This window comes from Trichosurus vulpecula, chromosome 7 (assembly GCF_011100635.1).
Source record: "Trichosurus vulpecula isolate mTriVul1 chromosome 7, mTriVul1.pri, whole genome shotgun sequence".
Classification (NCBI taxonomy): domain Eukaryota; kingdom Metazoa; phylum Chordata; class Mammalia; order Diprotodontia; family Phalangeridae; genus Trichosurus; species Trichosurus vulpecula.
The window spans coordinates 250,840,406-250,855,741 of record NC_050579.1 but is presented as its reverse complement, the minus strand read 5'-3'; the positions used below and the strand labels follow the sequence as shown (position 1 = coordinate 250,855,741).

The 15,336-nt window shown below is 40.1% G+C and overlaps 1 protein-coding gene across 1 annotated transcript in view; it reads right to left on the bottom strand.

Moving 5' to 3' along the window:
- Positions 1 to 15,336, bottom strand: part of BTBD9 (BTB domain containing 9) — a 552,498-nt gene that overhangs the window by 421,602 nt on the left and 115,560 nt on the right. The window contains exons 3-4 of the mRNA XM_036768793.1: positions 9,859 to 10,222; positions 7,672 to 7,936 (exon numbers count right to left, since the gene is read on the bottom strand). Coding sequence (XP_036624688.1) covers positions 7,672 to 7,936; positions 9,859 to 10,222 — 629 coding nt within the window. The remainder of the gene's footprint in view (positions 1 to 7,671; positions 7,937 to 9,858; positions 10,223 to 15,336) is intronic.

Here is a 15,336-nt window from a genome sequence, read left to right as displayed (position 1 = left end):
CGATCGCCTCCTCAAATAGATCCCAAAAAGAAATCTCCTAGGAATATTGTCGCCAAATTCCAGAGCTCCCAGATCAAGGAGAAAATACTGCAAGCAGCCAGAAAGAAACAATTTGAGTATTGTGGAAACCCAATCAGAATAACCCAATATCTGGCAGCTTCTACATTAAGAGATCGAAGGGCTTGGAATACGATATTCCGGAGGTCAATGGAGCTAGGATTAAAACCTAGAATCACCTACCCAGCAAAACTGAGTATCATGTTCCAAGGCAAAATATGGACTTTCAATAAAATAGAGGACTTTCAAGCTTTCTCAGTGAAAAGACCAGAACTGAATAGAAAATTTGACTTTCAAACACAAGAATCAAGAGAAGCATGAAAAGGTAATCAAGAAACGGAAATTGCAAGGGACTTACTAAAGTTGAACTGTTTTGTTTACATTCCTACATGGAAAGATGATGTGTATGATTCATGAGACCTCAGTATTAGGGTAGTTGAAGGGAATATGCATATATATAAGTTTATGTATATATATAAGTGAATGTGTATATATGTATATATCTATGTGTATATGTATGTATGTGTATGTATGTATAAATATATATATGTGTTTTTATATATATATATATATATATACACACATATATATATATGTAAAAGAGAGAGAGCAGACACAGGGTGATATCTAGAAGAAATAAAATGAAATTAAGGGATGAGAGAGCAACATACTGAGAGAGGGAGATAGGGAGAGATAGAATGGGGTAGATTATCTCGCATAAAGGTGGCAAGAGGAAGCAGTTCTGTGGGAGGAGGGGAGAGGGCAGGTGAGGGGGGAATGAGTGAACCTTGCTCTCATTGGATTTGGCCTGAGGAGGGAATACCATACATACTCAGTTGGGTGTCTTACCCCACAGGAAAGAAGAGGGAGGAAGATAAAAAATAAATAAAAGGGGGGGAATGATGGAGGGGAGGGCATATGGGGGTGGAGGTAATCAAAACAAACACTTTGGAAGGGAGACAGGGTCAAGGGAGAAAATTCAATAAAGCGGGATGGGTTGGGAGGGAGCAAAATGTAGTTAGCCTTTCACAGCATGAGTATTGTGGAAGGGTTATACATAATGATACATGTGTGGCCTAGGTTGAATTGCTCGACTTCTTGGGGAGGGTGGGTGGGAAGGGAAGAGGCGAGAGAATTTGGAACTCAAAGTTTTAAAAACAGATGTTCAAAAACAAAAAAAAAAAGTTTTTGCATGCAACTAAAAAATAAGATACACAGGCAATGGGGCGTAGAAATTTATCTTGCCCTACAAGAAAGGAAGGGAAAAGGGGATGAGAGGGGAGGGGGGTGATAGAGGGGAGGGCTGACTGGGGAACAGGGCAACCAGAATATATGCCATCTTGGAGTGGCGGGGAGAGTGGAAATGGGGAGAAAATTTGTAATTCAAACTGTTGTGAAAATCAATGCTGAAAACCAAATATGTTAAATAAATAAATTTAAATAAAAAAAATTTAAAAAAAAATTGGCAAGAAAAAGCACTTCTATTGGAAGGGAAGAGGGGGCAGGTGAGGGGGAATGAGTGAATCTTGCTCTCATCGTATTTGACTTGAGGAGGAAATAACATATACCCTTAATTGGGAATCTTACCCCACATGAAAGTAGGCGGAAGTGGATAAGAAAGGGGGGACGATAGAAGGGACTGCAGATGGGGGAAGAAGTAATCAAAAGCAAACACTTTTGAAAAGGGACAGGGTCAAGGGAGAAAAATGAATAAAGGGGGACAGGACAGAAGCGAGGGAATATAGTTTAGTCTTTCACAACATGACTATTTATGGGAGTGTTTTTCGTAATGATACATGTGTGGCCTGTGTTGAATTGCTTGCCTTCTAAGGGAGAGTGTGTGGGGAGGGAGGAGGGGAGAGAATTTGAAACTCAAAGTTTTAAAAGCAGATGCTCAAAAAAAAAAAGTTGCTTTTGCATGCAACTGGGAAATAAGATATACAGACAATGGGGCATAGAGAGCTATCCTTTGAGGCAGCTAGGTGGTGCAGTGAGTAGAGCACAGGCCCTGGAGTCAGGAGGATCTGAGTTCAAATTTGACTTCAGACACTTGACACACTTACTAACTGTGTGACCTTGGGCAAGTCACTTAAACCCAATTGCCCTGCCTTCCCCCCTCCAAAAAACAAACAAACAAAAAAAGATATCTATCCTGCCCTACAAGAAAGTAAGGGGAAAAGGGAAGGGGGTGAGGGAGAGTGGGGTGACAGAAGGGATGGCTGAATGGGGAAAGGAGCAATCAGAATATATGCCATCTTGGAATGGGGGGAGGGTAGAAATGGGGAGAAATTTTTTAACTCAAAATCTTGTGGAAATCAATGCTGAAAACTAAAACATATTAAATAATAAAGTATGGCAAGAGAAAAAAAAAGATAAATCCAAAAGAAAGCGCAAGAAAAACACAAGATAATGGACCATATGAAGAGAATGTAGGTAGATAAAGCTGTGTCCTCAGCAACTTGAATCTATTGGTGATTTCTTCCATATGACTCTAAGGGCCAAGGACAAATTTTAGATATGGTATTTGTCCATTAATTGCTTGGTTTCCTTGGATTCAATGCCTTGCTATGTGAAGACAGTCTCGAACTTTCTGTATTTAGCGGCGAAGTTATAATTCTTAATTCTTTTTTCTATTTTTTTCCCCACCTGGGTGCTGCCTTGCAAGAGAAGATAATTACAGCCTAACTCTTTTTTGTGAACTTGCTTTGTTGAACCTGCTCATTCATCTGTTAGGAACGCATCAGAGGCACAGCCCCTGTGGAGGAGGGTCCAGTGAGCCAGGTGTTCAACCAGTGTGACAGTGCTCCCTTCCCTTTGTCAGCAGTTTGAATCATTTGTTTCCTGGCATGGCATGAAAGTATAATGCTCCCAAGGCCCAGAAGGGACATTTTCCTGTTTACTTTTCCTAGAATGAATTTCCTCATCCTCCTTCTCCAGAGAACCCTGGTTCATGCTGCCCATGTAACTGTACAAATTTGTGAATGACTGGATTAAAGACACTTTGGAAAATGCTGCAAAAAAAAAAGCAAGTGGGAGAAGGTAAGAGATTAAGAAAAGGCTGGAAATGATGCAACACCCCTCTTCCAAAAAACCTATCAAGGGCAGAGAACAGAGTTCAGTGAAATATGAAGAGAGGGTCTTGAATTGAAATACTAGCAATGAGCTGGAAGGTAAGCCCCATGATCTAGAGCTACAGCCTGAGAGGTTTCCCAGGGCAATGGAGAGAGGTGACCCAGAGTCAGGAACCCCAAGGTTCAGGCCCTGAGGCATACATGAGGTACTGAGCCTCTCTGGGCGTTGGGCCACCCTCTAAACCTAGAAATGGCACCAAAAAAAAGGTCACTGTCACAAGCAAAAGAGGCTGCTCTCTGCACTGATAAGATCACAGCCATATCACCAGCCCACTCTCACCCATGCAGCACCAAGGACCCTTGTACCCAAAACAAGGTTTAGGTGGCTTTCTCTAATACCCTCAGTTTGATAACCCATACTCCAATCTTTCTCCTGGGCTTCCTCCCCAAGATCATCAGCTGACATTCAAACTTAGTTTTTGAAAGGGATATTTACTAAATGATACAGTTGGTACATCTGTGCAAACATTTGTGATACTTTCTCACAGAGATATCGAGTCCAGGGGAAAATGGGTTCAAGTTTAGAGAACACATGTGCCAAAGTGGTTAACTCAAAACTCCTAGGTGCTACAAGATATTTTCTCTCATTCAGGGATGTATTGGTAATTAAGGCGGGCCTTTTTTTTTTCTTACTGTTTATCTCGTTTAGAATGCTAAAGTAATCAAGTGCCTTTGATTAAGTTTTACTAGGGGCTAAGCCCCAGGCTCACACCATTTTGCTGATTAGGTATGAATCCTTCTGGCCCTCAACAGGGTATAAAAACTCAGAGGTTAGCATTTTGTCAGGAACTCTCACTCACTGGAAGAGTGGAGGTGTGGAGATTCTGGGTAGCCGTTAAGGAGCCGCCTGGCTTTGAAGAAACCCACATGTTTGGTTTGGGGGCTTCCACTCCCTGGAAGAGTGGCAAGTGACTCTAGGCAAGCCATTGTAACTGCCCCCTGGCTTTGCTAACCCAGATGTTGGTTTGTATTTGGTCTGCTTATAATGTACGTTTTCTATCTTGTTTGTATTTGCTCTGAAGTTCAGGTTGCTGGCTTTTGCTCCTGAACTGAGTTATAATTGTATGTGTGATTCAAGTGAAATTGTTAACCCCTTAAAGCTACTTTCCTTAGTAAAGCAGATCAAAGAACCTGTGCTGGCAGCTCTTGCTGCTGGTCTTGTTGGGTCTTACACCCCACAACAGCTGCTAGCAGATTGTTGCTACAAGGGGACGCTCAAGAAGTTCTCAATAAGCATCATGAATTTGTACCCAGTTTGTCTGTAGCAACCAATGCAGATTCTGCTATCTGATAGACGGATGCCACTTAGGACACTGATGGGAAGTTCCACATCTTCAAGGGCCTTCAAAGCTAAAAGTTCCTCTTCTAGTCAAGAATGGGAAAGAAGAGAAAGAAGGAAGGAGGAGAGAAGTAGGAAGAAGGCCTTATTTGGCTCTGCCACTGGTCAGGTCTCCTTCCTTAGCAAGCAGTTCCTTCCTACTGATGTGCCAGAAAGCAACACACTCCAATTTCTGGAATTCAATTCTTTGATAAGTTACAGACAAGCCCTGAGGCACAGCCAAGCTTCTCCCCTCGGGAACAATTCTCGTGTGACTTCATTCTAGTTGAAAGCCTTCTCAAACTTACTCTAAAGGTCTTTTAATTAAATATTTATTGAGACACGATTTTAACTAGTTAAGGTATCAGGGCTAACATGGAGTGGGGGTGTGTGTGTGTGTGTGTGTGTGTGTGTGTGTGTGTGTGTGTGTGTGTATGTTCACGTTCTTATAGATATACTTACTATCTCTCCAGACTGAATGCTCCTTGAGAGCATGGCTCATTTTATTTTGTCTTTGTACTCCTAGGACCTAGAACAGTATCTGGAACATAGTTAAATATTAATAAATGCTTGTTAGCTGAATGATTATACTACTCCTGAGAGTTCTACCCCTGGGCCTACTCCCTCTGTCATCTCTTCTTGCTTTCCTACTATTAGTGTTGTACAATGCCCAAGACTCTTGGAAAACTTGCACAGTCTAACAGGTTCAGCTACTACCTCTATACCCAACACTCCCAAATCTGTATTTCCAGCCCTGACCTCTCACCTATGCTTAAGTTAAACATTCCTATTGCCTGTTATAAATGTCTACTTCACTCCAAGTCTTTATTCCTTAAAAAATATTCAAATTTAACATGTCTAAAACCAAACCAAATCACCTCTCCCCCTAGTGGGGGAAAGTCTCCTAACTACACCTTATTTTGGTTAATTATACCATTTTGTAACATGTTACATAGGCTCCTTTCCTCTACCCCATACATGCTATCCGTTCTTCAGAACTCCATATTTCTAACATCAATATATCACTTTTTATTTCTGCTGCCATTTCCCTGGTTAGGCTTGTATTACTTCATCTCTGGATTATTGCAATATTTCTGATTTTCCTATTCTTCCTCCTTCCAAAATATCCTATACAACATAACCATATTAATACTCCTAACAACACCCTTTTAATTGTAATAATTATATAAGGCAACAGTAAGCCACTCAAAAGTTTTTGATCAGGGTTGAGTCCATACTCTTAGCCTAGCCTTCAATAGGCGTTCCAATCTGCTCTACGTTATCTTTACAATCTTTTCTAATAACCAGTATTAATCAGATAATTCTGCTCCCTCACCCTCAAACATTACTGTCTCTACAAGTTCTCAAACTTTTCACACTCATGTGGAATGTCCTGCCTTCTTCTTCATGCCTATCTAAATCCTGAAGTCTTTCTCACACACACTATACAACAATGATTTGAACTTTTACTTTCTATACCATTCATCATAGGTCTTATCTCCCCAAGGAGACTTTAAGCTCACAGGCAGGGAATCCCTCACAGACTTCTTTTGCAACATTCCAACCTCCTTATTATCTATCATGTTGTTATGCACATAGTAAGTACACAATACGTACCTCTAGAACTGTGTACCATCATATGTAAAAAAAAGTATCTTGAGCAGGATTGGGCATTCTGGGAAAGAGGTGAAGAGTTTTCCCAGAAATGGCAATTCTCTATGGTTAGTGGGAAGAGGTTATATAGTGTGACTTGGACTTAATTCAAATCTTACCCTTCTCAGCCTCTTTGTAAATAAAACTGACCACCCTCTTCTCCCAGTTACTGTTTTTTGTGAAACTGTCTTTTCTTGGCCACCCTCCTATCTGACTGCTCATTCTCAGTCTAGGTTGCTGAATAAAAATTCATATCCTTCCCACTAATTATGGGTGTCCCTCAAGGTGTCCCTATAGGCCCTCTTATCTTTCTACACTCTCAACTCTACGTAGATGAGTCCCAGAGCTATATATCCATCTCTCCATCACCTGAGCTACAGTTCCATATAAATTACCTATTGGACATTTAAAATTGGATGCTCCATAAGCCTAAAGCATTCATTATCTTTTCCCCCAAATTCATCTTACTCCATAACTTCCCTATTTTTGTCAAAGGACCATCCAGAAACCCAGGTTTACAATATAGGAATTATCTTCAACTCCTTATTTTCCCTCATCCCAAACATCCATTCAATTGACAAGTCTTGTCAATTTTACCTCCAGATACCTCTCACTTCAGTCCCCTTGCCTCAAGGCATATAGCAACCACCCTAATTCAGGCCCTCATTACTCTCTCCAATCTTTTTCCACACAGATACCAAAGTGATATTCTTATAGCATAGATCTGACAGTGTCACTCCTCAACTCAAGAAGCTTCAGCAGCTCCCTATCATCTCTAGGATAAGATGTAAACTATTCTGTTTGATACTTAAAGCCCTTCACAAATTGACTTCAATATACAATTTCTAGTCTTATTATGCATTACTTCCTCTTAGTCACTCTCCAGCCCAGATAAACTGACCTTGCTGCTCCTCAAACAGGAAATTCAAGCTTCCATCCCAGGGACTTTGCACAAGCCATCCTCCATGCCAGAAAGACCCTCTCGTTTCTTAGAACCTCTAGTTTTCTTTTAAGTTCAGCTCAAGTACTAGCTCTTACACGATGCCTTTCCTGTTCTCCCCAGCTACTGGTACCTCACTTCCAAAAATTATCTCGTGTGTGTGTGTGTATGTGTGTGTGTGTGTGTGTGTATTTATGTAAAATCATAGACAGATAGACAGACAGATAGATTATGTGTATTTATACACATGTATTGTTTTGTCCAAAAGAATCTAACTTCCTTGAGGGTAGAGGTGGTTTCATTTTTGTCCTGGTAACCCTATCGTTGAACATAGTGCTTAGCACGTCCTAGGGGCTTAATAAATGCTTCCTAATTGTCTGAAGAGGGTATCATGAGGTGTAAGAAGTAAAGTTCCATATTAGAACTAATATACTCACATAGATACAGGGCCTATAAACACTATAGCTTTGTAGTTGTAGAAGCTAGGGTTTGTGAAAGGTGACAAAAGCCTTGTAAGCAAAACTTTTAGACAAGTTCTCCACTATATACATTTAGGAGAAGCAGGTACTCACTGAGCATGCCCCGATAATTGAGATCCATGTCCCGACTTTCTGAGCGCACTTTAATTGCATCCAAGATGGCATCAGGAGACAATAATGTAGAAGGTCTAACAACATTCAAGAGCTCAGTGAGACTCATCAGGGGCAAGCGAACTGCCTGCATGATTTCAGCATGATCCTCTTTTGGATTGTGCTTGCACCAATTCAACAAGGCTTGAAAAATATCCTTTTCAGGAGCTGCAAATGAATCTCTTAATACGATATTGAGAAGTGCTGCCTAAGAGGAAAAGGATAAAAAGGAAAATTCTAGTTAAAAATAGAGCCCAGCAAAGCAGATCAGCAAGGGATTATATGATTTTGGGTGCTCATTGGTCCTTTGAACTCTTCTCTTCCCAGCTTAGGTCTCCATTACCCCTATCTTCCTAACTTTCTCCCTCAACCTGTAAATTACCATCTACCATTCTCTCTTCTACTACCTATCTTTTCCATTGATTTAACCTCTCTCTACACTTAATTCAATCTCTTCTTTAACCTGTGTAATTAAAAATTTAATGAAAAATGGTAAAACATTCAAAACTTGTTTTAAATTTGTGAAGTTGGTCCTTTGCATGTAATAAAACAAACACTATACACGCTTTAGGGAGCAAGCTCCATTTGGGGTATGTTTTCAAACACTTATAAACAGAACATTATCCACACCTGGATTAATCTTTTTATAAAATCTTTTACAATACCAGGTGCTAAAAAGTCAGAGAAAATACATTATTTATAATAATGATAATAACTAGCATTTATACAGCATTTTAGATTTTAGTCCTAACAGAATAAACTAAATTTATTTATCCTTAACTACAGCATATAGAAATATTGGCACGCATGTGCGCATGCATGTGTGTGTGTGTGTGTGTGTGTGTGTGTGTGTGTGGCTACTGATGTAACTATATACCTGTATACAGACATACTGATACAGATACAGATACAGCTTTATCAACAGCTTTATTTGTCTTATAAGTCAAGAAAGAAAAGGAGAGACTTCAGGTGGGTCAATGGGGAGATTTTTCCTGATTTTAAAACTTATAAATTATCAAGAAAGGTTTTGAAGTTTCATTCTCTGAAATACTTCATTTTTTAAGAGCCAGATTAGGTTTCTTTCTCACATGATCTGTGTGCTGTCTTAGCTAATGCACAATGTACTGCATATAAATTAATACAGTAAGCAAGCAGGGAACAGACTACCTGATCTATTAAGGTCCACTCCATCCTAAGAATTCTAATTTTAAAATATCCATTCATTTAATACTTTACTACATAGCCAATTCATGTGTGAGAGTTCCTACAGAAAACCACAAAGCATTATTAAATTAGCTGTGGGAACTCAGGATACCAACAAAACCTGGAAGATCATTTTGCATTTAGTTAGGCCACAGGATCATGTACACCCTTCTCCTTGTCTACTTGTCTATATTAGAACCTGCACCTTGTCCCTTTGTGAACACAGGGAAGAAGTCAAAATACAGTAAGTATATGTCAGAAACAAGATTTGAATTCAAATCATCCTGACTTTAAGACCAGTTCTTTACCCAGTAATCAGTGCTGCCTTCTTTTTGAAAAACTGTTACTAAATAGAGGTTTCACTATCAGTACTTACTATGTTTTTCTCTACATTATACAGAGAGATGAGGGCAGCCAGAACTGACAAATCTTCTGAGTATCCTGCCTGGCTTTCTAAAGTATAAGCTTTGTAAATGTGGAATCATAGGATTATAAACCTAAAACTATGGACAGTGTTGTTAGAAATCTTTAACTTTAAAAACAAGGCAACAGAGGCTCAGAGAAGATAAATTACTTGTCCAAGGTCACACAACACGGAAATGGCAAAGCAAAGACTTCTGATTACAACACCAGTTTTCTTTTCATTGCACCATGCTACCTCCCACTTAGTAAATACTATTTAATGCTCTTTGATTATTTTCCCTTTTCAATTCAACAAAAATATTTCTTTTTCCGGGGAATTATTAATATCTGTTTATGGGACTAAATACTGAGTTCAAATATATTCCCACAGAGACTGGCAGAAAACAAAGGAGAGAGGCATTGAAAGGGCAAAGAATTTACAACAATAATTTTGTTCCAATTCCATTTCACAACTACATGCAAAACAATGCACAACAATGAAAGTATTTATATACAATGACACACCTTAGAAAGAGAGAGGAAACCTTCACTGGAAAGTACCTCTTGAGCATTTCTGTCCATAAACATACAGCACATACATGTGAGCTTTGGAAGCAAGTAGAGACTAGCAACATCAAAAGTCATGCAGACATTCTGAATGTTAAGTATGGTGCAGAGATACTCAGAGGTTGAATCTTCCAGTTCAGGGAATCCATATTTATGAGCCAGGCTTAAGAAATCCAGCAGCACCTCCTCCTTCTCATCTGTCAGCGTTGCCCGTCCTGTGTAGATGTATTTAAGTAACATGGTAAATGCCTCTGCAGTGGTATCTTGGAGAGGGATTTCTGCTTCAGGCTGAGACTCTCGCATTCCACCATATAATAATGCTCTGCACATACAGAGAACAAATGCATAAGAAAATTACACCCCAATGGAATTTGCTATAGAATACTCAAAATACTTATCACTGGTATTCCACAAATACAAATGACAGAGTCATCCAGAAGAAAAGCTCAAACAATATAACACATTAAAATAATTCTACAAAGAGGGTATGTAAGACAAGATGGCAAATATTCTGAGACAATTAAAATTTCCAAGTTATTCTGACAGTTTAACCCAAATATTGGACAATTAAGTACATAGCTAAAGCAGTTTTCCATGAGAGGAACAGGTGAACAAGCTAAAGGTTAATAAGAAACGCAAACTCTAAAATACAGTTTGCCCCTTTAAAAATTTACAATTAGAACACCAAAGATGGCCAAAGAATTTGTATTTCCACATTCTAAAAGCATTATCATTTTATGTAATTATTTTAGATGTGATTAAAAAAGGATCAGCAATGGCTACTTTATGCAAAGAAAAATATTGCAGCGAAGTACTGCCAGTTCTCTTAATTGCCATCCGGTAAAATGTTGACCTAAGCACTGTTATAATTCCAGGACCCCAGAACAGGGCAGCACAACCAAGGCCAACTACGAACCCTACACAGAATGAAGGGGGAGAGAAATAAAAGTCGTCTCAGTTATTTGTCCTCACCTAACCTACTACCTGTTTTCTCTCATCCTCTGGGACACACAACATTTGCCCCAGGAAAATGATCAGTATCACCTGGCACAAGATTTCAGAATCAATACCCATTCTTTGTCTTTATAATGATGTCCAATCCCTGCATCTATCAAGTACTTGCCCACATCGTCATCCCTGCTCTGACCTCACTTTTTTCTTTTCCCAATCTCATCCATATGGTTTATCCATTCAATTCTACAACGTTCTCTCCTCTCATCTCTTGGGGTCACTCATCCCTGGGTCTGATGCTGGTGCCTTGCCAAACTCCAGTCCTCGACTGCCCTTACCACCCACCTCTTCAATTGTTCCTCAAGTGCTACTGAACGAAACTACTAGGAGAACACAACAAAATCAATTATGTCCACTAGAGATGTATGTTAACTAATCTCAGCTAGGCTGTCACTGCAGCAGAGTCATCTTTTTATTCTTCCTAGATCTCATCCTCATCCCCCATTCACTCTCTCTCACCCCCCATATCCAAGCTGTTGCCAAGGCCTGTTGATTTCACCTTCACAACATCTCTCATTCAAATATGTTCCCTTCTCTCTTCTGACGCTGCCGCTGCCACTGCTCTAGTGCGGGCCCTCCTCACCTCACATCTGGTCCACTGCAACACTCTGCTGGTGGGTTGGCCTGCTGCAACACTGTCCCCACTCCAATAATCCATGCTCCATTTAGCCATTAAAGTGACTTTCCTACAGCACAAGTCTGATCATGTCACCCCACCCCCAACTTTGATAATTCACCTTCAGGAACAAATACAAAACGCTCTGTTGGGAATTCGGAGCTCTTCATAACCTAACCCCTCCTTCCTTTTCCAGTCTTCTTAACCCTTACTCCCTCACACATACTCTTCAATACAGTGACCTTGGCCTTCTGACTCTTTCAGGAACAAGATACTCCATTTCCTGTCTCTAGGCATTTTCCTCTGGGTGTCCCCCATGCCCAGAATGCTCTTGCTTCTCTGCTCTGCCTACTGACTTCCCCAGCGTCCTTTAGGTCTCAGCAAAAATTCTACCTCCTTCAAGGAGCTTTTTTTTTTTTCCTGGTTGTCTCCTCCATTAAATTGTTAGCTCCCTGAGGAAAGGGAATGTCTTTTGCTTCTTTTTGTATCCACAGTGCATGGCACAGAGTAGGTGCTTAATATCTGTTTAATGACTGATAAATTGATTCTCTAGCCTACCAACCTATTCCACACTTTCTCTTTTCTCAAGTCTCTCCACCCTCTGAGCTGAGGAATTTATCTAACACTTTACTGAGAAAATATAAAACTGATGTTAGCCATTCTTTCTCCTCCTCTATATTTCAAAACTACCTAATAAAGAAATTAAGAAGTGACCCTTCTCTCTCTATATATATGGGGTAGTAAGGGTTAAGTTCAGAATTAAAAAAAAAAATTAGAGAAAGCTTCCTGCTAAATCTAATCAATCTCTCTGTCTCTCTCTCCCTCCCTCCCTCTTTCTCTCCCTCCCCACTTCCAGACCACTCATCTTCCATAGCAGACCACTCACTCAATCATCCTCCCAAACTTCACTCTCTTCCCACCTACTGGTTCCTTCCTTGCTACCTACAAACACACTCAAGTTTCCCCAACAATGAAAACCTTCACTACATTCTATCATTTCCTTCTTTGCTCTCTCCACCTCTCCTTGCACTATGCGTAACGTGGCTTGTTCCTCCTCATTCACTCCTCAATACCTGCCCGATCTGATGGCCTTTTCTCAAACTTTATCCCTCTCCTCTCTGCAGCATCTAGCTCTGGTGCCTCTCCACCTGGATACTTTCTTCAGTAGACCTTTGTGACAGTGCCCACTCTTGGTCTTTTTTCTCCTACCTTTCTGGCTATTCCTTCTCAGTATCCTTTACTGATTCACTCATCATATTATACCCCCTAACTGGGTGTTCCCCAAAACCCTCTCCTGAGCTCTCATCTCTCTACTCTCTACTGTAGTGACCTCATCAATTCCTTTACTTTTAACTATAGTCTCTATGCAGATGACTCACAGATCTACATATCTAACCCTTGTCTCTCCCAAGTTCTAGCCACGTACATCCCCAACTGCCTATATTTTAAATTGGATTTTCTATGGCTGTCTCAAACTCAGCATATCCAAAACTGAACTCATTATTTCTCCCTCAAGACTTACCTCTTTCCAAATTTCCTTATTTCTGTTAAAGGTACCACCAATCTTCTAGTCACCCAGGTTCTCGAGCTTAGCACTATTCTTGACTCCTCACTCCCAAACAGCCTATCAGTTGACAAATCTTTCCATTCCTACTTCCATGACATCTCTTACATCAGTCCCCTTTTCTTTACTCACACCCATCCTTTCTTCTCCTCACATAGCCACTTCATCTCTATCACTTAAATTAATGGAATCATCTCCGAATTGATTCCCCTGCCTCAGGGCTCTTACCTCCCCAATCTATCCTACACACAGCTGCCAAGATACAGGTCTGACAATGTATCATTCCCCTCCCAAAAACCTCTAATGGTAACTTATTGCCCTTAGGATCAAACAGAAGTTCCTCCAACTGGTTTTTAAAGCTCTTTACAACCTGGTCCCAAACTACATGACTTCCCTTCACATGTTACCATCTAACGAAAACGACCTTTTTGTTGCCCCTCACAAATATACTCTTTGCTCCTTTGCAAAGGCTGTTCCCCAGGCCCAGAATACACTTCCTCTCCTTACTGCCTTGTCTTAGAATACCTTGGTTTCCTTTACAACTCTGCTCAAGTAATAACTTCTATATGAAGCCTTTTCTGATCCCATGTTCTCCCCCAAAAACTTTTACCTTGTATTTATTCTGTATACATTCATCAACATATGTGTGTAAGCTCCTTGAGAGTAGAGACTATTTCATTTTCTCTTTGTATCCCCAATGCCTACCACGGTACCTGGCACATACCAAACATTTAATAAATGCTTACTGAGTAATTGATTGAATCTTCCCTACTAGTTTGTACATGTTTGTAAAAAGGGGAACATGGTTTAAAACAAAAATAGATGTGGTGTTTCTTCTCATTTTCAAAAATGACAATTTTCCTTGATAATTCCTTCAATGACAGCCGTTTTACTTGGAACAAACCCTAAAAAGTCTCACTAGTACAAAATATGTCTAGTCTAATAATATGCATAAAAATGCAATGTGTGAAAACCAAGTCAATATTCATACCTAAAGAATCCTGACCAGTTTTCTGAGGAAGAAATTAAAGATATCTATAGGCACATGAAAAAATGCTCTAAATCACTACTGATTAGAGAAATGCGAATCAAAACAACTCTTAGGTACCACATCTCTCCTGTCAGATTGGCTAAAATAACAAAACAGGAAAATGATAAATGCTGGAGAGGATGTGGGGTAATTGGAACATTGTTACATTGCTGGTGGAGTTGTGAACTGATCCAGCCGTTTGAGAGCAATTTGGAACTATGCCCAAAGGGCTATAAAAATGTTCATACCCTTTGACCCAGCAATACCACTTCCACGGCTGTATCCCAAAGAGATCACACAAGTGGGAAAAGGACCCATATGTACAAAAATATTTATAGCAGCTCTTTTTGTGGTAGCCAAGAATTGGAAATCAAAGGGATGCCCATCAATTGGGGAATGGCTGAACAAGCTGTGGTATATGAAGGTAATGGAATACTATTGTGCCATAAGAAATGGGGATGATACGGACTTCATAACAACCTGGAAAAAACTACACGACATAATGCTGAGTGAGCGGAGCAGAGCCAGGAGAACATTATATACAACCACAGATATATGGACTCTGTGAGGACCAACTCTGACAGATTTTGCTCTTCTCAGCAACACAAGGTGCAAAGACAACTCCAAAGGACTCACGATGGAGAATGCTATCTACATCCAGAGGAAGAACTATGAAGTATGAATGCAGATTGAGGCACACTTCATGCTCGCCTTTTTCTCCCTCTTTTTTTTCTCTCTTTTGTATTTGTTTTTGGGTTGTGTTTTTTTTTTTTTTGGTTCTGTTTCTTCTTTCTCATGATTCATTCCATTGGTCATAATTCTTCTCCACAACTTGACTAGTGTGTAAATTAATTCAATGCGAAGTTATACATGGAAGTTATATGGGATTCCATGCCATCTTGGGGGGGGGAGGGAAGAAAATCTGGAACTCAAAATTATGTAGAACCGTGTGTTGCAAACTAAAAAGAAAAAGAAAAAAAAAAGAACCCTGACCACAGCTCTGATTAATAACCTGGCCCCTTCTCACATTTTATACCCTTTCACATACTTCATAATCCAAGTATGCTGCCTTCCTTTCTCTTCCTCCTCCACAACCCTCCATTTCCCACCTCCATATCTTAGATGCATCTGTGTTGTGGGCCAAGACGCTGTAAAACTGGCAGGAGTGAGCTACCACTCCATCCTTCCTCATCACACCATTGGGGATTGTTCCAA